This window comes from Hevea brasiliensis, chromosome 6 (genome assembly GCF_030052815.1).
Source record: "Hevea brasiliensis isolate MT/VB/25A 57/8 chromosome 6, ASM3005281v1, whole genome shotgun sequence".
In the NCBI taxonomy this organism is placed as follows: Eukaryota; Viridiplantae; Streptophyta; class Magnoliopsida; order Malpighiales; family Euphorbiaceae; genus Hevea; species Hevea brasiliensis.
The window spans coordinates 3,101,417-3,125,212 of NC_079498.1; the positions used below are offsets into that span (position 1 = coordinate 3,101,417).

At 33.6% G+C, this 23,796-nt stretch overlaps 3 protein-coding genes across 4 annotated transcripts; 2 read left to right on the top strand and 1 right to left on the bottom strand.

The window, feature by feature from the left end:
- Positions 1–1,269: 1,269 nt before the first annotated feature.
- On the bottom strand, positions 1,270–4,866 carry LOC110661886 (ruBisCO large subunit-binding protein subunit alpha). Its single transcript, XM_021820701.2, has 8 exons — positions 4,684–4,866; positions 4,288–4,471; positions 3,720–3,841; positions 3,359–3,566; positions 3,123–3,268; positions 2,715–3,021; positions 1,999–2,450; positions 1,270–1,814 (listed from the first exon to the last, which is right to left on the bottom strand). Exons 1-8 carry the CDS (start codon positions 4,735–4,737, stop codon positions 1,527–1,529), a joined length of 1,761 nt encoding a protein of 586 aa, XP_021676393.2. The 5' UTR covers positions 4,738–4,866; the 3' UTR covers positions 1,270–1,526.
- Positions 4,867–6,278: 1,412 nt separating this feature from the next.
- On the top strand, positions 6,279–9,692 carry LOC110661887 (uncharacterized). Its single transcript, XM_021820702.2, has 2 exons — positions 6,279–6,420; positions 7,065–9,692. Exon 2 carries the CDS (start codon positions 7,123–7,125, stop codon positions 9,280–9,282), a length of 2,160 nt encoding a protein of 719 aa, XP_021676394.2. The 5' UTR covers positions 6,279–6,420; positions 7,065–7,122; the 3' UTR covers positions 9,283–9,692.
- LOC110661888 (phosphatidylinositol N-acetylglucosaminyltransferase subunit A) lies at positions 6,283–20,764 on the top strand. 2 transcript variants are annotated; one of them, XM_021820704.2, is made up of 10 exons: positions 6,314–6,420; positions 11,342–11,484; positions 11,705–11,836; positions 12,324–12,896; positions 17,683–17,837; positions 18,893–18,983; positions 19,112–19,228; positions 19,325–19,428; positions 19,939–20,029; positions 20,140–20,764. In XM_021820704.2, the coding sequence occupies exons 3-10, from the start codon at positions 11,720–11,722 to the stop codon at positions 20,236–20,238; spliced, it is 1,347 nt and encodes a 448-aa protein (XP_021676396.2). In that variant the 5' UTR covers positions 6,314–6,420; positions 11,342–11,484; positions 11,705–11,719; the 3' UTR covers positions 20,239–20,764. The 2 variants fall into 2 exon arrangements, with proteins under 2 accessions (XP_021676395.2, XP_021676396.2); XM_021820703.2 differs by lacking the exon at positions 11,342–11,484 and having other exon boundaries at positions 6,283–6,420.
- The last annotated feature ends 3,032 nt before the right edge of the window (positions 20,765–23,796 follow it).

Here is a 23,796-nt window from a genome sequence, read left to right on the forward strand (position 1 = left end):
TGCTTTGGACCTTTGCTAACACCATTCGTTTATCATGATGGGCCAACCTAGAAAAACTATTGAAAACTCTCAAATTGTATTAGGCCCAAGTCTTTCTACATATGTCTCCTTGCATCACTGACTTGGAAGTAGCAATTTTCCAATTATCAATTTAATCAATAAATGCATTGTAGTATGCGTAATGCATTTTAAAGAAATAAACTTTTATAATATATTACTAATATATATTTTATTTATAAATTTTTAATTTTAAAATAAACTACTACGATGCATTAATATGATAAAGTGTTTAACTAATGTTCATGTTTGAATTGACCAAAATGGAAGTACTCTCTCTCTCTCTCTCTCTCTCTCTCCTTTTTTAGTTTCATTGTGCTTTTTTGCTGTTAGGAGCTTCTCCCATGGCCTCTGATGGCTTTCCCCTATTCCTTTCAGGTAGGAGAGGACATCCTTACTTGACATAGATTTACTCTCTTCACTTTTGGGTTGGATATATATATATATATATATATATATATATATATATCCAACCCAAAAGTGAAGAGAGTATATATATGATGTTGCATATAGGCTTGCTTGTTAACTGGAGAGAGTACTTGATTTAGGTGACTTGCTATGGTGTTTCTCTGAGTTTGGAGAGGTTGTGGCTGCTGGCTCTACGAGAGGGTGCAAAATAATATTATGTGAGAGACTATTTTTGGAGTCCTTTCATGCAGCTTTGATTTGCAAGTTCTTGACACTTGAAGACAAAAAACCAATGGAAGCTCTGGTCTTCGACCCTTGCCGTAACTCATAAGGATAATGTTTCTGAGTTGCTCTTTGAGGCTGTGCGTCTAAGTTTAGATTTTTAGATTTTTAGGAAGCTTTGAGTCTTACTTCAATGCCAGAGGCCATTGTTGTCCCTCCAATTGGCGGGTTGAGAAGGGGCAATCGTAAACTGTGTGTTGGACTAATCTTCTTCATCCAAAAGTTAGCCCAGACCTTTTTGAATTAATGGGCCGTGGATCTTGTGTGGTTCGGGTATTAAACCCCTTCTATCAATGAGACTTTGTCTTCAGAGAAAAAAATTAACCAACTCTAACCTCTTGTAATGATAACAAGCTTATTATTATTTAGCTCAAAGCTGAATGAAGTATAAGAATCCACAACACTACAGAGAAATCAAATCTTTCTTCAAATACTCACGGTATCAGGCTGTTGGGAGCTATAAAATGCTAGAGAATTCAACCAAAGAGAGTTCAAAGATTAAAAATGCTTGCCAGTTGAAGATTTAGTTCTGAATTCTGCATCGTTGTAATTTCCAATTCATATTTTCCCAAAGAGTGAAACAATAGTACATCAGAAAAGAAAACAACATTATGAATCCCTGCACACTTCAAAGATGGGACATTAATGCAATTTATCAATAACATATCAATCTGTCCAAAAAGGGGCATGGAGATCCGGCGTTGTTAATCGTCACTCACCAACACAAAACACTCAGACATCAACTTGAAAATCCTAACTAGTGCTAAAATTTCCTGTGATCACACTGTTAGACCTTGAGGAGCAGCAGGTGCTGGTGACTTAGGCTTAGGCTTTTCCACCACAATTGCCTGAGTGGTCAGGACCATCCCAGCAACTGATGCTGCATTCTGCAGAGCACATCTTGTCACCTTAGCTGGGTCAATAACTCCAGCCTCCACCAAGTTCTCATACTTGTCTGTCATGGCATTATAACCAATCTCCCATTCGCTAACCTTTATCTTCTCCACAACCACCTCACCTTCAATTCCAGCATTTTGAGCTATTAATGATGCTGGTGCTACCAGTGCCTACATGCAAACACATCAAGTCAGTACAGACAAACTATGTATACCCCCGCTCCTAATCCTGTAAGAGCAGCATCCATGAGCTCTCAGTTTTGGCCTACCATGTCTGTCGCAACTAGATTTCCTTAAGAATGTTATAAACATAATTTCACTATCAGACATGCATCTAAAAATAATCAACCATTACCTTCTGCACAATATCAGCACCTAAACGCTCCTCTGCATCTTCAATCTTGTCCTTAATTGCAGGAACATGATTTGAGAGATGAACCAATGCAGTACCACCACCAGGCACAATACCCTCCTCTATTGCAGCAAATGTTGCATTCTTGGCATCCTCAATTCGGAGTTTACGGTCTTCAAGCTCAGTCTCTGTTGCAGCCCCCACTTTGATAACAGCAACACCACCAGACAATTTCGCAATTCTCTCAGCTAGCTTCTGTGAGTCATAAACAGAATCTGTCTCAGACAACTCCTTTTTCAACTGTGCAATTCTAGCTTGTAACTCATCCTTAGATGCAACATCTGCAATGATGGTGGTGGAGTCCTTGGTTATGGTCACTTTCCTGGCCAAACCAAGCTGCTCAACTGACGTGTTCTCAATAAGCAAACCCAGATCACTGGCTTGGAACTCAGCTCCTAAAATTTAGGAAAACCCAATTGAAGATCAGCAACAACCAATAACATAAATATATAAGTAATTCATTAATAATGCACCTAAAAGGAAATAGATAATGAACAATTAATGTCTTTATAACACTTTCCAAATGCCATATGCAAACCATTCTTGTACTGCCTACTTCTAGCAAAATTTAGATGCTCGAAATGCATTTGACAAAACGTAGCACTAAACTCAAGGGCTTTGATAGCAACATCCTTAACATTGAGTGCAGCAAAACATACCTGTTAGAATGGCAATGTCTTGAAGCATAGCTTTTCTCCGCTCACCAAATCCAGGAGCTTTGATGGCAGCAACATTAAGGATACCCCGCAGCTTGTTTACAACAAGGGTAGCCAAAGCCTCCCCAGTGACATCCTCAGCAATTATAAGCAAAGGTGCTCTCAATTGAGTGGTCTTCTCTAGCAGGGGAATTATGTCTTTGATTGCCGATATCTTTTGATCCGTAATCAACACTCTTGCATTCTCAAATTCACAAATTAGCTTTTCAGGATTTGTTACAAATTGAGGGGAAATATAACCTCTGTCCATCTGCAATCCACAAGAAACAAGTATAATTTTTTAGACACCAATAACAAGAATTATCATGGACCAAAGAGGGAGAAAGGTGGAGGGAGGGAGAATAAACACACCTCCATTCCTTCCTCAACTTCAACTGTTGTCTCAAATGAGGATGATGACTCAATTGACAAAACACCATCAGGCCCAACCTTGTCAATTGCATCAGCAACCATTGTCCCAATAAGCTCATCATTTCCAGCAGAAATGGATGCGACAGCTGAAGGCATAATCCAATTCAAATTATAAAGCAATGAAGTGAAAAATAATAGGTGTTTCGGATGTAATTGGAAGAGAGCACGAGAAGTACCTTTGATGTCATCACGACCTTTAACAGGCCTAGCCTTTTTTTCTAGCTCTTCTATCAGGCCCTGTACAGTTTTATCAATCCCCCTTTTTATTGAGACTGGGTTGGCACCGGAGGTGACACTTAAAAGCCCTAGTTTGATTATTTCCCGTGCAAGGACTGATGCAGTTGTTGTTCCATCACCAGCAGAGTCATTAGTTTTACTTGCAACCTTCATCCCACAAATCCAACACAGATCAGTGTAATAATTCCAAACTCATACAGCATATAAATTCATTATCAGAAAAGATGACAATAAATGATATGGAAATGAGTAAACTATGAAGTGAGTTAGGGGAAGGATTCTGTTAAAAAAAGGTCTTACCTCCCTTATCAGAGCTGCACCAGCATTCTCCATGGGATCAGGTAAATCAATAGCTCGAGCAATTGTTACTCCATCATTGACTACTTTTGGACTTCCAAACTCATCCAAGACAACATTTCTCCCTGCAAGAAAAAAAAAAGCAAAATAAAATAAAATAAAATTGATAACTATCAACAACTACATGCAACAAATTTCAACCAGCCAGTCTCCTAAGATGTGGCAAAACAACAATCAAGCAGGATTAACTTGCAATTTGCAAAATGACATTTGCTCAACTAAATTGCACACCTTGAAAGGTTCTCAATGAAAACATTTTCAAATCTGCATTTTCGTTGAAAACAAACATGCTACTCCTATAAACGAATTTGCTCTTTATCTGCCATTTTACCTCAAATTTATATATCGTAATTTGCGTTCTACTTAATAATTGCAGTTCAAAAAAACCAAAAATTTTAACTTATCATATAATTTCATTAGTGTGTCCAAGTCCAGACGTTTCTACATCTCTTAGGACAATTTGAGCTCTAAGCAAGACAATTCCAGTCGTGATACTAGGCAAAGAAGTTACCTCTAGGACCAAGAGTAAGCCCAACAGCATCTGCAAGCTTATCAATGCCAGACTGAAGTGCAGTCCTCGAGTTCTGGTCAAAGGCAATATCTTTGGCATTAGCTCGCACTGTAAATCTTCTGACTGATTGCCCACAATTCAGCCTTTGATTCTGCTGGTGATTCACTCTCCTCCTCAAGCTCCCCTGCAAGTTAATGGCCATATAATTACAAACACATCAAAACAGAAGTGAAAACCCATAAGACCCTTTACATTTTCCCCTTAGTTTTCTTCGTTTAAGTGATAAAATTCTCCGATTATCACCAGAAAAGAAAACCCAACCAACAACTATCAAAATTTTCTCCAATTTTCCAGGCAAACATTCAGGAAACTCAAATCACACCAACCCAGCAGTACCTGTTTGGGAGAGCAAAGAATGGAAGCTGAGGAGACAGCATTAGAAGTTGCCATTTCCAGAATCACGCACAGAAAGTAGGGTTTCTGTGGTTTAAGCTCGTTGATGGTGAGCGTGCGGATTAGGAGAGTAGGCAAGTTCTAAACCCTAACAGAGGGCATTAGGGTTTAGTTTTATTGAGACAGATTGGCTTCCAGAAGATTCTTTAGAGTTCGTAGAACCGTTGAGAGTTCCAGAATACGTTTGTGGGTGCGCTCACTCGATTAGTGCTTGAATTTTTTTTTTTAAAGATTAAAAAAAAAATTTAATAAAAATTAATTATGAGTTTTAACATCATAAATAATAATAAAAATATATCAACTTCATCTCCTTTAAAATTTTCAAAATATAAAAAATTAAAAAATAAGCTAATGTCGCTATGATACTATTAATTATAATTTTTAATTTTAAAGTTTTTTTAAAAGAAAAAAATATAGAGGACAAAATTAATCAATTCATTTAATATATTATAAAAAAATTTAATCATTAAATTATAAAAAAAATGAAATCTAAATTATTAGACTCAAAATTTTTATAATTTTATAATAATTTAGATTAAAATGAGTTTTGTTAATAATTTTTAACCTAAGTTGATGCTATAATTGAGCTTTGAATTGGGGCAAACTTTAAATCAACTTCGTTTAGTGTGTATATATTCAAAATTAAATTTGTGATGAATTGGGTGTAGTGATAAGATTTATTTTTTAAAATTTATTATCTAATTATTAGAAAAAATATTATTAAAAACAACAATTACAAACTTATAAAATTTAATTTTTTATAAATTATAAAACAAATATAGAGAATATTTGATTTTAAAAGAAGTTGAATTGAGACTGAATATAAACAAGTTTTAAGTCAATTATATACATGTAAATGAAATATATATTAATTAATTTATATATTTTATAATTTTTAATAAATTTATATTATAAAATATTATATTTTAATTATATATTTTCATGTTAGTCCATTTGAGTAAACTTTTGTAATAGTAATTTTGTAGTTTTTTTTTATTTAAGTAATTTTGTAGTAACCAGTGATTGTATTTTTCCATTTTTATAAATATTTTTAAAAAAATATTTTTTTATATTTTTTAATGATTAAAATACCCATAAAAATAAGTTAATGTAAAATATTTATCAAATTAAGTCTTTTTTTTAAATAACTTAAAAAAATATTATTTTTATATTCTAAACTTTAATAGTTTTATTAAAATATGAAAATATATAAATATATATTACTAATTTGATATTATAATAAAAAATATTTTTATATTTTTTTATGAAAATATTTTTTATATATAAATTATTTTTTTATAAAATAAACAAAATTTAAATAGGAAAAAGAAAAAATTATTTACAGTGGGCATTCTTTTTTATTCTTTAAAATGTTATTAAAAAGCAATTTGAAAAATTATTTTATTATTCAATATTTTCATAATTTAATTTTAATTTTTTAATTAATGTATCATCCAACCACTGAAAAAGCCATGTCATCGAAATTGAATTTCAGACCAACTCGGGTTTGGACTCGGGTACTGACAGAGCCGTTGCCGTCCTCGTTAAATAACGAAAACCTGATGGTAGCGTCAATATTCTGCCTCCTCTTTATACACGCAAATGCTAGCTCTCTGGAAAATTGAATGCGTGCCCTGGTGAATTTTCAGTGATTAATTCGAAGTCTGTTTCTATAACGAGGTAAGACCGAATTCCAGTCTCTTTTAGCTTTTTGTTTCGTTCTGTAAGATCTATACTCTGTTTTCTAAAAGAAAATGTATCGATGGGGCCTTTGGTTTTTGATGAGATTCAAAGTCATGCATGTGCTTTAACCCATTTTACCTTAAGTGGGCTTTTTTTGATCTGTGTCCTTTAGCATTCAGAAGATTGTTTCTGACTTTGTTTATTTTGTTTTTGTGGTTATCTCGTAGCCGATGCGCAAAATCGTGTTAGTTCACTTTAGAGGTTTTAGAGGTTCTGGGTGTATCGTGGATTTAGATATATAGTTATTTAGGGTTTTAGGATTCAGGGTTGATCGGAGGCGGTGATTTTTTTTTTTGTTTTTAATTTGGTGCGCACTAGGTAGAATTGTGGAAAATTGAAGGAGCGCTTTTGACTTTTAGATGAGCTTACGCCTTTAGATTGCCCATTTAGAATGTGTATTGAGCCACTGCATGTGCTGGTTTTGGAAATGCTTTGGATGGTGCGTGATGAAACCCCATATGCAAATTGGTCTTGTAGCTCATTTTAAGCTAATGGGGTTGTAAAATTGGAAATTTAAGGCTGTGGCTTTTATGAAATGACTGGTTATCTGACTTATCCCTTTGTATCTGTATTGTTTGCAGATTTGTGTTGGGGATTTGCAATAACCAGTCGAAAGGTTCACGGGAAATACTTATCAACATGGGCACTAAAACTGTTGGGAGGAAAGGGCGTGAGGGAGACAAAAAGAAAAATGAAGTCCATTCCTCCAAGGATATGACTCCCTGTGCAAATTCATCAGCTGTGAGTATAGGGGAAGGTTTGACTTTGAGTAATGAGCATGAGGAAAAGAACACTAAGAGGCACAAGGCTAATGGTTATGATTTTGAGCTAAGTGCTACTGAAACTGAGGATGTTAGCCTAGGGGGTGACATAGATCTAAGTAATCATGAGATAGAGAAGAATAGGAAGAAGAAGAAGAAAAGGAAGTTAGAGCAGATTAATGCTGAATCTTATGTAGTATCTCAGACAGTTAGGAAGCCAAATAAGGCAGGTGATACTGGTGGGGAAGTTAGTGAAAGTAAAGAGGATTTGAAGGAGGCCTTTACTGGAGTAGGGGAGAAGATGAGCCTGCAAAAGGATGCCAAAATAGATCTGGAGAGCAATTATGAGTCTGGAGTACTAAAAGATAGGAAAAATAAGCACAAGAAGAAAAAGAGCAAAGATAAAAATGAAAATGGAAGTGATCACTTGGATGAAATTATCACGGATTATGTTGAGTCTCCAAGGAAGGAGAGGAAGAAAAAGCAGCAGCAGCAGCATCATAATGTTGATTTGGAGGCTAAGTCACCAAAAGTCATGGCTGAGACACCTGGTAATGAAAGTAATGCAATTGAGGAAAATGGCGGTAACATTGATTCAGCTGAAGATGAAAACCTAGATGCTCATGCTCTTTATGCAGAGGATGGAAGAAAAGATGAAAAGAAGAGAAAAAAGCGGAAGAGGGAGAAGGATGTTAGGGATACTGGGGTAATGATTGATGAAAGTGATCGAAAAGATGTTGGAAATGAAAGTGAATTGGATGGAAATATCATGAAAAATGTTGAACCTTCAAGGAAGGAGAGTAAGAAAAAGAAAAAGCATAATGTTTATTTGGAAGCTGCATCTCGGGAAAGAATGGATGGGAAATTAGGTAACCAAAACAATCAAATGGGAGAAAATGAAGGTAATGAATATTCAATTGAAAATAAGGCAGGAGGTGGAAAAATAGAAGGCCATAATGTTAAGAAAGTCAAGAAGAAGAAGGTCAAGTCAGTTGAAAATGGTTTAGAGGGAAAGGGTAGTGAAAGAGAACTGAGAATCAGCAAAGGTGTTGAGGCTACTAATCCATCAGAAAGGTCTACACCAAAAGGGACATCTAAGAGAGTAAGTTTTTCTGAACAGGTGGAGGTTTTCCCTTTATCTGATGGTCCAAGTGGGGAGACTGTTCAGAAAGAGAAATTGGTGCAGGGGAAGCGATTCTCACGTGAGGAAGATGAGATGGTTAAAGAAGCCGTTTTGAACTACATTAGTGCTCATGGATTGGGTGAAGAAGGCCTGAAGATGGTTCTCAACTGTAAAAAGTACCCTGAACTTAAAAATTGTTGGAAGGAAATAGGGGCAGCCTTACCTTGGAGGCCTTTTGTTAGTGTCTATTATCGTGCCCATATCTTGTTTGAAAGGGATAAAAAACGTTCTTGGACTGCAGAAGAGTGTGAACTTGTGCTTAAGTTTCATGAGAAATATGGATCAGATTGGAAAACTTTGGCTGAAGCACTTGGCAAACATAGGATTCATGTCAAGGATACATGGCGTAGAATAAAAGTTGCTAATAGGAAAAGGGGACGATGGTCCCAAGAGGAGTACCAGACTTTATTTGATTTAGTGAACATGGATTTGCGTATGAAAGCTCGTGAGGAAACGAGATCATCCAAACATGGTATGTTGAGAGATAATATCTGTTGGACAGCTATCAGTGACAAGCTGGGGACCAGAACTACTCCTATGTGCTGCATGAAATGGTATCACCAATTAACTTCACCTATGGTAGCTGAAGGTGAATGGCTTGATGTAGATGACTACCAACTTGTGATTGCGCTCTATGACTTGGACGCTTGCTGCATGGAAGATGTGGACTGGGATAATCTTCTGGAGCATAGATCTGGTGATGTGTGCCGAAAGAGATGGAACCAAATGGTCAAACACCTTGGTGAGCACGGGAATAAGTCATTTGCTGAACAGGTTGAAGTTCTTGTGGAGCGTTACTGCCCAGATGTGCTTGAAGCAAGAGAGGCCTATAACAGCAAACCTGTAATTCGTTGAGTTTATGGTCCTATCACATGATTGTGTTTTCTGGGCTCTTTTGCAATCTTCTGAAGGCTAAAGCTGTTGCAATCTACATATCTACCTGGAGTTTGGAACAGTGGGTTGTTATGTACTGATATAAAGTTTTTATGGCCCTATCTTTTGTTCGGGACTGATATTATACTGATTATAAGAATTTCATGTAGGGAAATAAAATTCATTGCACAAGCTCAGAAATCTTTTAGGATTCGTTTCCTTAATTAATTGTTTTAAATTATTACCGGGGCCAAGATGAAGATAGTGCGAGAGGCAAGCACCCTACATTATTGGGATAAAACAGTTTGTATAATATTATTTGATATTAATGAACTGTTTCTATCTGGACACTTCCTTTATTATTATTGGTAGAACTCTATTTTTTGTTGTTATTATTGACTCTCCACTGCTTGAGTGTTCGGAATCCATCTAAATCTCATGGTAAATATAAGTGATTGGGTTATAATATTGAATTGACTAGTTATTTTGATGTGTAAAGTAACTTGATCACTTATATAAGTCTGAATTAAAATAATAATATGTAATTTATCTAATATTTTCTAAAATTTAAAATGGTATTAAAACTCGAGCCGGTGGATTTTGGCTGCTCATAAGGTTGTGTTGGAATCTAAGTTACACATTGTGAGAAGGGAGTGTCGGAATCTAAGTTTCACATCGTGGGGATGAAAGGGTAGATAATAAATATAAGTGATTAAGTTGTAACATTAAATTGACTAATCATTTTGATGTGTAAAGTAATCTGATCACTTGTATAAGCCTAATTGAAATGAATTAATATGTAATTTGTCTACCACTTTCCTAATATTTAACATAGAGGAAAGAAAATCTTGGATAGTATTTTGGCTGATTGGTGATCATGTTCTCATCCATAATTTGGTTGTTGCTTTTAATATGGAATGGGGGAAATAATTTATTTCCTATATTCTGCCTGCTCCTGGGTGAAATGGGCATCATGAAGTCACTTCTTGTTGGCTGGTGTGAGGAAACCGATTATAGAAGTAGAGGGAAAAAGTAGCTTTCCTAGCAGGCAGAGCTCCAAAATGTGTGATAGAATAGAGAGGATGCATTTGCGATAGTATTGTCATCAAGTGATGGACGGGATTATGTTGATTCACTCATTCTTATTTACAAGGCATTTATTTATAGATCCAGAGAATTGTGTATCTTCTTCATATTCTGTAGGATTCCTGCCAAAATTTTAGTTGGCCATAAGAAAATTTTGTTGAATTATTCTTTAATTATCTTTCTCGCATTTAAATTGGTTTGGATTGATTTTTATAGAATAAGAAAAAAGAGATGTGGGTGATGTCTCTCTAGACTGGAGTTCATAATGTTTGTTTAGAGCATTGGTCTGCAAATAAATTACCAAATCTGGTTTGAATGCCTTCAGACCAACTTTTTAAAAGCTTGACGGGAGATGCTATTTATCATCCTTCATAATATTTTCCATATCTAAAAAATTTCCATTATGTATAGAAAGCCAAAGGAATGCCATGTTTTCAACTATAGGTTTTACTTATTTTAATTTCACATACAAATTCTTCGTTGTTAAACTGGTTTGGGCTTTTGAAACTGCTTCCCATAAGCAATTGGAAACTACCTTTGAGTTGTTTTTGAGCTATTATGTCCAAAAAAAACATGCAAGAAAAGAAGTCTTAAAATAAAACTTTAATTGCTTTTAATCTAAACATTTTGGGTAGTGCTTTTCTCAGTCGAAGCTGTACCTACAATGCCAAATACACCAAGTTGTGTCCCTCATCTATTGCCATTCTCTCTTTTTCTCTTTCCATCCCCTGAACCCTGTGCTTTAAACGAATGTTTTCTACTGCTTTTGGCTATTTTGTGGTGAGCGGATACCTCTTAAGTTCCCACGTGATTTGATTAAATTCTGATCCCATTTGCGCATGTGTCTGCATGCTGATATTGGTTCACAACGTAAGTTGGTAGAACTTGTATCATAAATTCAATTGGTTTCTTTCAGTTGGAAGTACTGATATTCTTTTGTGTTATCTGTCCTAAGCCATGAAGAGGTAAATGTAGCCATGATTGCCATGACACCAAGTCATCAAGAAGATCAAAAAAACTTCTTGATTCTGTGTTGGCAACGAGTGACAAGAACTCTTTGTTTCATCATTTACATGCTTATGTGTTGAAGAATTTAAGGTAGGGGTGCTTTCTGGTTACATATATATGTAGACGATTGAATTGCAGTGTGACAAAGATTTTGACAATTTTAGAGCCTATTATTACTATTTGTATATGCTGTTATTGCTTATTAGTGTGTTCCTTTAATTTGTAAGGTGCTCGAGTTTGTCCATGTGTTTCATGTTCTTACCCCATGGATACATCCTGTCCTTATTGACGACTATTTTTTTTACTGCAGGTGATTGATTGACTAATGGCATATCAGAAGCACCGAATCTTGATGGTTTCAGATTTTTTCTATCCTAACTTTGGTGGCGTGGAAAGCCACATCTATTACCTATCACAATGTCTACTAAAGCTTGGTCACAAGGTCAGAGGTTGTCAATCAGTTTGTAGATTTGGCAACTTTTCCTTCTAGCTTGCTGTGCTATTTAGTCATTAGTAGAATGCAGGGAAAAAGGGAGAAGATTTTGGATATCCTTATTTTTGGTTGGGAAATGAAATAAAGGGGAAATCAGTTGGAGATAAATTATTTTTGAATATTTATCCTTTTGTTTAGTAAAATACAGATTAATTTCTTTTTTAAAAAGGTTCCTCTCATCTTTCCTTGCTCTCTTTTTGGCTTCCCAACACACCCCCCTAAAGGAAAAAAAAAGTAGAATATCATTAAAATTTTTACTTTTATTTCTGTCTTAATTCCTTTATATAACTTTTCTTTTCTGGTATTTTTTATCATTTCTCTTCCAATGTATTGTATTTTGAGCCTCGTGTCTGCCTGAAATCAGTATCAAAATTGATTTCCTAGTTGGTTTTAGATATTATTGATTGCATAAACTAATTAATACAAGAATTTTCAGGTGGTGGTTATGACTCATGCTTATGGTAATCGCTCTGGGGTCAGATACATGACTGGTGGCCTGAAAGTTTACTATGTACCATGGAGACCATTTCTTATGCAAAACACATTACCAACCTTTTATGGGACACTTCCAATTATAAGGACTATTCTTATTCGTGAAAAAATATCTTTGGTGCATGGTCATCAAGCTTTCTCAACTCTTTGTCATGAAGCTTTGATGCATGCACGTACAATGGGATACAAAGTTGTTTTTACTGATCATTCACTCTATGGTTTTGCTGATGTTGGAAGCATCCACATGAACAAAGTATTGCAGTTTACTTTAGCAGATGTTAGCCAGGCCATCTGTGTTTCTCATACAAGCAAGGAAAACACGGTGCTACGATCAGGTGTACCTCCAGAAAAGGTCTTTGTGATACCAAATGCTGTAGACACTGCCATGTTCAAACCTGGTCCTGAGAGACCTCGTGGTAATGAAATTGTCATTGTTGTCATAAGTAGATTGGTTTATCGGAAGGGTGCTGACTTACTCGTTGAAGTCATTCCAGAAGTTTGCCATCTGTTTCCAAATGTAAGTTGTTCTGACCATGTTATCATTTGGACTTCTAATTGTGCTTTCACGCCAACATGGCGTTTGGGTTAACTTTCTTGGTTTATTGGCAGGATGGTTTTGCTTCTTTATAAACAATTAGTAATATTGAAAACCAGCATATATTGGGCAACTGTGCGGAATATGCCCATCTACACAATGATATATCAACAAAATTACTATTATCTCCCATCATATCAACACCACACTCCAAAAAGAAAGTATGAATAGTTCTTGTGAAGGATATACTCTCACTACTAATTTTACTTTGTAATCTTATGTAGTTTTGCATTTGTGTTGTTCCAATGCAAATATTGATGTTTGTCCTGTTAGGTTAACTTGATGTCTGAGGGTAAATGTGTAAAGAATGGTTGATAATTTCCATTCCTTAGGAGCTAAGCTTTATGAATCAGCTGAGGAAGATGTACACTTAGATTAAACCAAAATGCTTTTTCATGTAGAACTCATGAAAATTCAGGTCTAATCATGGGAGATGTGCAATTTTCACCTACATTTTCTTTTCTCATGAATTTGTAAGAAGTTTTTTCTCATGTATCATTTACTCATTTGTGTGCAATAGCAAGGTTGCTTTTGTCATTCCCATCTCTTCTGGTAGAACTAGCAAGGATGAGAGGAAGGACCTCTTGGTGGTGTCTTTCAAATAATTACTTATTTTCTAGGAGGCTGGGAGCAGATAGCCTGGTCATCATAGTGACCTGGAGATCATGGATTCAAACTACAGAAACAACCTGTCCAATACAAGGGGACGGCTGTTTACAATCAAACTGATGCAGTAGCCTTGTCATGGCAAGATTTCGGGAAAGATATTTATCCTGTTTGAAAACTTAAGGCAAAATTTGGTCTAAGTGTCCTTAATAGTTAGTGTACATGATGTTTCATGATTATTTAATTCCTATTTAGAATTATTTTAGAGCTTTTCCTAGTTTGGGATTCCTATTTCCAAAATGAGAGGAATCCCAAAATGATTATGATTACTGATTATGTTATTTCCATCTAGTAATGTTTTAGTTCTTCTAGTTGTCCTAATTCCAAGTGGAGTAGGATTAGTTATTGAGTTTGTCTTTACCTATGTAAGTGGTTTTTTTTCTTCAGGATTAGAAAGGCTTGGTGCCTACTTCATATTCCTCTCTTCTTGTTCTTTTTCTTTTTCCTTCCCTATACCTCCAGTTTGCCACTGCTTCTTTCTTCTGCTGCTACTGCAATTCAGTTACTGTTTGTAGTTTCAAAACAACCAGCATTTCTCCTTTCTCTCTTTAATAAGCTTTAATTCATACTCTTAAGTGTAGTGTCCCTTCTTACTTAAAAAGAACACTAAAACCGATAAATTGCTTGAGATTTGTCAAACATAAAGCATCCATAGGCTGGTTCCTTAACCTGCCCTACATCACTGACTCTCCTTCCAGCCTGTAATATAGGAAGCCTCGCACAATTAGACTCCATTTTCGAAATTAAAAATAATGTTAAAGTTCAATTTTTTTATTATTTGAGGTTTTTTTTATTACCTATCTTTAAAAATAAGGGAGACATACAAAGTTGCTCAAATTATAGGAGAATTAAACTCATGAGCCATACTATGAAGTTGTGGGAGAGAGTTGTGGAACATTGACTATGTCATGACACTTCTCTCTCCCAATTAATTTGGCTTCATGCCCGGTCGTTCAACTATGGAAGCGATCTTTCTCATTAGAAGCTTGATGGAGAAATATAGAGATGTGAAGAAAGATCTACACATGATTTTTATCGATTTGGAGAAGGCTTATAATAGTATTCCAGGAGATGTCTTATAGAGAGTGTTAGAATAAAAGAGAGTATCTATTAGGTACATACAAGTGTTAAAAGATATGTATGAAGGAGCAACTACTATTGTGAGCACAGTGGGAGGGGACACGAGATTTTCCTATCTCAATTGGATTATACCAAGGTTCAGCTATAAATTCTTACCTTTTTATATTAGTTTTAGATGAATTGATGAAACATATAAAAGGGAGTATCCCTTGGTGCATGATATTTGCAGATGATATAGTTCTAATAGATGAGACGCGAGGAGGAGTAAAGAGAAAGCTAGAGTTTTGGAGAAGTACTCTAGAGCTAAAGGGTTAAGTTAAGTAGAACGAAGACAGAATACATGCATTGCAAGTTCAGTGAAGGCCAAACTGGTGATAGGGAAGGAGTTAGTTTGGATGGAGTGGTACTGCCCCAAAGTAATCACTTTAAATATCTCGGCTCAATCCTTCAAGTAGATGGAGGATGTGAGGAGGATGTTAGTCATAGGATTATAGCCGGATGGTTGAAGTGGAGAGGTGCCACCGGAGTTTTATGTGATCGCAAGATTCCCAATAAGTTGAAAGGAAAATTTTACCGTACAGTCATACGACCGGCCATGTTATATGGTAGTGAGTGTTGGGCACTAAAGGAGTCGTATGTGTCTAAGATAAGAGTTGCGAAAATGAGAATGTTAAAGTGGATGGATGGTTATACTAGACTAGATAAAGTCCGTAATGAGAGTATTAGAGAAAAGTTAGGAGTGGTGCCAACTGAGAATAAGTTGAGAGAAGGGAGATTGAGGTGGTTTGGTCATGTGAAGCGTAGACATACGGAGGCTCCAGTTAGATAAGTAGAGCTAGGGGTGGCCACGGTCCGGTTTCGAATCGGAACCGAACCGGAACCGGTTTTGTCAAAACCGGACCGAAACCGGTTAAAACACGAACCGGCTTTGAACCGGATTGAAACCGGTCAAAACCCGAACCGGCTTTGAACCGGACCGAAACCGTCCTTCTACGGTTTGGTTCAGGTTCATATTTTTTATAAATCATGATCTGGCGATTTCGAACCGGATTGAGCTGATAGTTCGAAACTGGATCAAACTGGCGATTTAAATACAAAAGAGTTCAATAAATACCTCACTCCACTCCTAATTCATTTATATATATATCATTAATTCTCTACACAATTATTCTCTATACTCTCTTTAATTTTTAATACTCTTTCAATTTCTCTCAAATTTTCTAAATAATTATTTTCTACACTCCTTTTAATTCTCAATACTCTTTCAATTCCCCTACTTTATTATTTTATATGCCTACTAAAATTTTTAATACTATCTCAATTACTCTGTTATTATTTTATACCTTCAATAAAATTTTCAATACCCTCTATTTTAATTTTTTTTCTTTTATACTTTTTTAATTATCAATTATCATATAATTTTTAAAAAAAGGGCAAGAAATACTCAACTCAATTCAACTTAACTAAGCTTTTATCTCAAAAATTTATTGGGGTTGGCTATATGGATTCTCTTGCTCCACTCTAAATGATTTTGGGTTAAATCCTCAGAAATGTATAATGCTTCTAGGTCATGTTGTACTACTCTCCTCCAAGTCAGTTTAGGTCTACCCCTTCTTTTTTTTCTATCCTCTAACCCAATGTGCTCTACTTGTCTAATTGGAGTTTTCGTATGTCTACACTTCACATGACTAAATCACTTCAATTTCTCTTCTCTCAACTTATAACTGAAAATTTTTATTCCTCTAAATCCTAAAGGGATACATAAGCAAAATTAAGTTCATGCACCTTTTTCTAATTAAAAAAAATAATAATAATTTTATCTCTAGTTTTTAATAAGTTCAAGTCTTTGCATATTAAATTTTTCTTAAAAATAAGTTATTTTCATTCTTTTTTTTCTAATTTTATTTCGATTGAAAGATTTCTAAGAAAAATTAAAATATTTTTACAAATATAACTTAAATTTTAAATCAATAAAATTTTCCTCTAATTTTTTCATTTAAGTCGCTCTTAAACCGTCTCTAAACCGCTTCCAAACTGTCCTCCAAACCGTCTTGAATTGTCTTTTTTCGAACGGTCCTTTAAACCGTTTTAAACCAGGGCTCGAACTGGAACCGGCGGTTTAGGAACAATCTTCCAAACCATCCCATGACGGTATGGTTTAGGTTCATAATTTCATTGAACCTGAATCGGCGGTTCAGGAACCGTAACCGGCGGTTCTTGAACCGTGGCGACCCCTAAATAGAGCACATTAGGTTGGAGGATAGAAAGGAAAGAAGGGTAGACCTAAACTGACTTGGAGGAGAATAGTACAACATGACCTAGAAGCATTACACATTTCTGAGGATTTAACCCAAAATTGTTTAGAATGAAGAAAGAGAATCCATATAGCCGACCTCAAATTCTTGGGATAAAGGCTTAGTTAAGTTGAGTTGAGTTGATGTTTTTTTTTTTGGGTTTGATTGATAGGATGTTATTCAATTCAGTGATGTTTCTTGATGAAAACTCTTTTAGTGGCTTATTTTCCCCTTCCACTTTTTTATTGTATTAGATTTGTAGCATAGGGATAATTCTCTTTTGGATGTTTCATTTATATCAGCAAAACTTAGTTTACCTTCTTGACACACTATGTAGAATGCTTAGCCATTTCCTGAAATCTCAACGTAATTGTCCATTAATAAAATTTCATATTTTTAACATCAATTTTCATTTTTTATAATTGATGTGTAAACTATGGGTTACCAACTACCAAGGCTTCACTACATAAACTGGATGGTATCTTGGTTCTGAACCTAGGCACTGCCTCTGTGAAGTCTGTGTTTCTTTCAATTGAGATAAACTCTTTATTCTTATTAGCTATACATTTACAAAGTATAGTGACATGGAAACTCTGTATTTAGCAGAATTGTGCCATCTTTCTAGTTATTTTGGTTCCCTGTCAACTCATTGGGAAACTTGTATTCAGGTTCGTTTTATTGTTGGTGGAGATGGACCTAAACGTGTGCGGCTGGAAGAGATGAGGGAGAAACATTCTCTTCAAGATCGAGTTGAAATGTTGGGTGCTGTGCCACATGCACGTGTGCGATCTGTCCTGATTTCTGGTCACATATTCTTGAACAGGTATAAAAGGTTCCACAGTTTCTCAACTTTGAATTTAATTTATACTATTTGATTTGGTAACTTGATCAACTTACTTGAAAGTGAAGTTTTCAATATGATAGGTCTCTTCAATTTCTGATCAGCTGATAGTTAGATTTAACTGTTGATCACTTGGTCGGAGAGAAAAATAGTTTGGTGTACTATAGGTTAATCTTCCTTTGTCATGGACAGTATGACTTGACTTCAAATACAAACAGTACTATAACAATAGCTTGTAGGGCCTTTGTTGCAAATAAAAATAGCTAGTGGGTGTATTGCTGTTATCCTTAAAGAAGGTAAGAAAATTTGGTCCTCTACCCCTCTTTAGTTCATTTCAGACAGATTGTAAATGATACCAGTTTTACTACATACTTCTAGCTTAAACAGAGCTTCTACGTTGCACAAACACTGGGGGGTTGAGGTTCATTCTTTTAATGAAAATATCTATCATCTCCCCTTGAAGAGTTTGCTGGCTTGTGAATGTTCTTCCAAATAGTTTATAGAACCACAAAGCGTGGAGATTCTGTGAAATATCCATCCTGGCTCAAGTTTATAATTGTTCAGCTATCTATTAAAGGAGTTGGAAAAGTTGAATTCATTCTGAAAAAAAAAAATTTGGCATGTATTGATCTAATGTAGTCCTAATAATAGCACATAATAATGGTCCTAATCTATGTCTTGGCTTTTAAGACATGGAATTAACCAGATCCCACTACTTAGCTCTCCAAATACTTTGTTACTTTTTAGGACTGCATGATATTGGAAGAGGACACACACACACAGAGGAACTCTCCAAATGCATGATTTGTTTAATAACTGCATGATACCAGAAAAGAAAATAGAGAGAGCAATTGAAATTCACATGCATTAATCAGTAGGTTCATGCATTATTAAGTCAGGTTGAATAGTTTCGCTGCAGATATTTCTTTATCCCATTGCTTTAGCATGCCTTCATATTTCCATTGAATTGTTCTCATATTATTTTTTTTCTTGGTTGCCTTAATTTTTTGCCCCCTTTTTTTGCCACTTATTGACAGTTCTTTAACAGAAGCATTCTGCATTGCAATATTAGAGGCTGCTAGTTGTGGACTATTGACAGTCAGTACACGCGTCGGAGGTGTCCCAGAGGCACGTATCATGAGCCATCTTCTCCAATGTGGTTAATATGATTATGCATCTCATTAGCTTTGAATATTTTTCTAATACCATGTTGGAGTGATTAAATTCCTGGAAATACAAACTTTTTCTCCTTGTAGGTCCTACCAGATGACATGATTGTACTTGCAGAACCAGATCCTGGTGATATGGTACAGGCAATTAAAAAGGCAATCTCTCTTCTTCCAAAAATTGACCCACAAATTATGCATGAGCGTGTAAGTGAAGTACATTATTTATGATAACTTAGATCTTTATGAAAATTTTTACAACTTTTGCAATTGCAAACCTTTTGTTTTAATGTTTGCTGCCAGATGAAGAAACTCTACAATTGGCATGATGTTGCCAAAAGAACAGAGATTGTCTATGACCGTGCTTTGAAATGCCCCAATCAAAATTTTTTAGAGCGAGTCTCGCGGTATGCACCAATAAGATCATTTATTATTAGATGATAATCATATTTTGTACAAGTCATTAAGATGGATTTATCTTGGCGACTGGGTGAACTGTTTTCTATAAATTTATTTGCATGACAAGAACTTGAAGTGCTTGTATTTGGTGGTTATGTGATCTAAACATAAAGAGTATTTAAACCATCTAATCTCCTGGAATTGGTGGTTAGCAAAAAATAGCTGGTCTCAAGCCTGGATAAAGGAGGAGGGTGGCGGTGGATTGATGGCCAGTATAAAATTTAGTCATCACTCATGATATAGATCCTTAAGAATTGCTTGGAAGCACAATGATGCGTAAAAGTACTGTTATTCTTTGATGCTTAATGCAATTGTACTACTGCCATGCATGGTTCTCTCACCAAAATTTTTATAGTGAATTTGAAGTTATAACTGCTGGAATGCAATGTATAAGGGTTCGAAGTCAATTGAAGTTCATCAAGAATTCTCAGTCTTGCTGACAACTATTTGATTTCTAGGTATCTCTCCTGTGGTGCTTGGGCAGGGAAGCTTTTTTGCTTGGTTATGATAATTGATTTTCTGCTATGGCGTTTAGTGCAATTATTGCAGGTATGACTTTTTCCTACATATGTTTACATTACCATTTTATATTCATTTTTGCAAACCTCTTGTTTCGTGTATGATATTTGAATTTTTTTTTTCTTTTCATATTCCATTAGCCAACGGAGGATATTGAGGAGGTGCCTGAATTTACTGTTTCCAATCACCAAGATAGAGAGATGTTCTTGAATTCCAGTGAAGTCCAAAGCTCGAGATGATATCTATGAAGACTCAGTTTTCCTGAGTATCTTTTATTCGACTCTGCCCCTGAGAGGGAAGATTTTTTCTGAAACATGTCATCCTTTATATAATAGATACTAACTGAACAGTGAATGTCCAAGTTAAAAGGCCACCTGATCATATCCCTTGACGAGCTTCCATTTCTGAATTGGTGGAAATTGCACAGAGATGGCATGGATGCTACTCTTTTTTTTTATTATTATTTTTTATGGTGGGTGGGTGTTGTTTACAAAGGAGGGGGAGGGAGGCTCAAACTTGGAACCTTGTCCAAGTTGTGAGGTGTATTTACCGCTAGACTAGGCTTGTAAATGCTATAATAGTCCCCTAAAGCATTTCAAAGCCTTAATGTTCATTTGATGTCTGACAAAATTGTAAGAATTGATATTCTCAGAATGTTAGGATTTATTTTCTCAGAACTGAAAGCTATTAACTCCCTTCCCAATTTTTTGGAGGGCTTAAACTGAAGAAAATCGTGCCCTATAAATAAGAACACTTTTTTCTTGATTGCAGACTGTTTCTGGAATTTGATGTAGCAAAGCTGAATGTTACCTGCAATTAAAGAAGAGTTCAAAGGGCTCCCGTCGTAGTGCTGGAGGTTTCACTCTAATGCATAAGTTAGAAATCTTGTGGTGATAGAGAATATGCATGAGAATAATATAGTGATATGCTCCAGTAGCTCCAGTAGATTATAGGGTAAATTACAAGTTCATCTTGAAAAATCACAGGTGACTGCTTGAATTTATTATGAGAAACAATTTAATCTTTAAGGTTTCGTTTCGTTAACAAAATATCTTTCATTTAATTTATGGTTAATTTAAAATAATTATGTTCTCAAAATTTTATTTATTTATTATCTCTCAATTCAAATTTTATTTTAAGTAATTACTTATTTTTTAAATATAAAATGTTAGAATAATAATAATTAAATAATATATAATTAGACAATTATATAATGTAAATAATTATATAACTAAAATATATAATTATTTAATTATTTAAATATGAAACACAAAAAATAATTAATTTGAAAATAGTATGCTTTTCTAACTTTTATGTAATAGATTTTTTTTTTAATTTTAAAAAATAATTATTTAAATATAAAATTTAGATGAATGGATGATTTTTTTAACAAAACAAAATTTGAAGGATATAATTGTTCCAAAGACATATTTAGACCATAAATTTGAGTCGATAATTCACTGTTTAATTATATAGATAGTACTTTAATTTACTATATGTAATAATAAGATATTTAAATTTTAATTTATAATATAAAATTTTTTAATTTTTAATTTAAATAATAGAAAATTCTTCTGTGATATTTAATAATTAATTTTTAAGTTATTTTTGTTAATAAGACACTTGTCATATTAATAATTAAATTTTTGCTCTATTAATTTGACACTTATCATGAAAAAAAAATTTATTTATGTTCTTTATCTATCCACAATCATAATAATTAAAATTACATATATTGACATTTTAGTAACCCATAATCTAATTACTTGAAACTATCAATTAATGAAAATATGATATTCTTTTAATTTAATAAATATCATATAAATAATCTGAAAATCAGCTACTGAAGTTCATAAGGTGATTTTATATTACTCAAATTAAAAATAAGGAAGTTGTATATTACAAATTAAAATTTAAATACTTTACTGTTATACATTTCTAAATTACACATTTGAGTTGATAATTCACTATGTAATTATATAGATAGTACTTCAATTTACGATATGTAATAATAGGATATGTAACTTTTAATTTATAATACAATTTTTTTTTAATTTTTAATTTAAATAATAGAAAATCCCTCTATGATATTCAATGGTCAATTTTTAGGTTATTTTTGACGATAAGACATTTGTCATATTAAAAATTATATTTTTTCTCCATTAATTTGACACTTATCAGAAAAAAAATTTTAATTATGTTTTTTTATCTACGCACAATATAACAATTAAAATTACATATATTGACATTTTAATAACTCATAACCTGATTAGTTGAAATTATCAATTTATGAAAATATAATATTTTTTTAATTTAATAAATATCATGTCAGTATAAATAATCTGAAAATCAGTTACTGAAGTTCATAAGGTGATTTTATATTACTCAAATTAAAAATAAGAAAGTTGTATATTATAAATTAAAATTTAAATACTTTACTGTCATACATTTTTAAATTGAAGTAATATATATATAATTTACCCACTAAATGCCTTACAGTATCAATGCAAGTATATATATATAATAAGTTGTTTTTTAACAAAATAATTTATCTTTTTTTTACATATATATAGCAGGTTGTTTTCAATTTATTTTGTTACTTAAGTGAGAATGCACCTGATGAGTTTATAGTAAATTGTATTCATCACATTTAATAATTCAAAATAAAGAAAAAAAAATTATATATTTTAAAATATAAATATGAAAGGTTTGTGTATAACTTATCGGAAGAAAGCTCATTTTTTTCATTGAATTTTTAGTCTATGTTTAAATAAATTATTTTAAAGTTTTTGCCCTAATTAATTCGGAATTTTTAAATTTAAGTAAGTAAAAGTTCTGATAAAAAAAATTTTTTATTAAAAATTATTATTTTAATTTTTTTAAAAAATAAATTTATTTAAAAATTGTGAGTTAATTGGGACAAAATTGAGGTTTTCCTACGTAACTTATACCTCATAAAGTGAGAAGCTAAATACATTGCAAAAATTTAGATAATTTTTATAGCCTGTATTTGAATTTTCTCTCTTATTTTACTTTCGTCAATTAACTTCAATTTATTATTAAAAAATTTTTAAATTTTAATTTTATTTCATAAAAATATCAATATCATTATAATAATAACTTTTTAGGCAGAAGAGGATTTACCTTTCACAAAAAGTGATGAAACTGTATTTATGGACGTCACACTATAATTTTAAAATAATTTTTTTAATATAAAAATCTACCGTTACAGATTAGAGAAACTTTTTTTGAAATAAAATAAAATTTCAAAAATTTTTTAGCAATAAAATGAAGTTAAATGATATAAATGAAACATGAAGTAAAATTCAGGTACGGACTGCAAAAATTAGTCTAAAAGTTCATATATGACACCTATGCAAACACCAATTTTGTGCATTTAGCAAAGTAAGGTCTTAAATGTGGTAATGTAAGCCTCAACAACACAACTCACACATTACCATTTCTCATCATCTATTTTCAGTAAGAAACTAAAGCATCAAACACCTTCCTAAGAAATCAATTAAAGCCTGTTTACCTTGTGTATTAGCCATTGGATTAATATCACAGATTCACCAACTTTCAATCCAATGGTTGTCAATGCATGGAAGATAAATAACCCAAGAAGGCTTACATCACTTTTGGCGTTACAAAGAAAGCACCTCAAGATTTCATTGAACATTTGTACAAAACCTACCAGAAGATTACATTCACAGATTGGACAAACAAATTTTGTCAGCTCAATTTCTCTCTCTCTCTTCAAATTGCCCACCTTCTTTATGAACCCTAAAAGCCCTAGT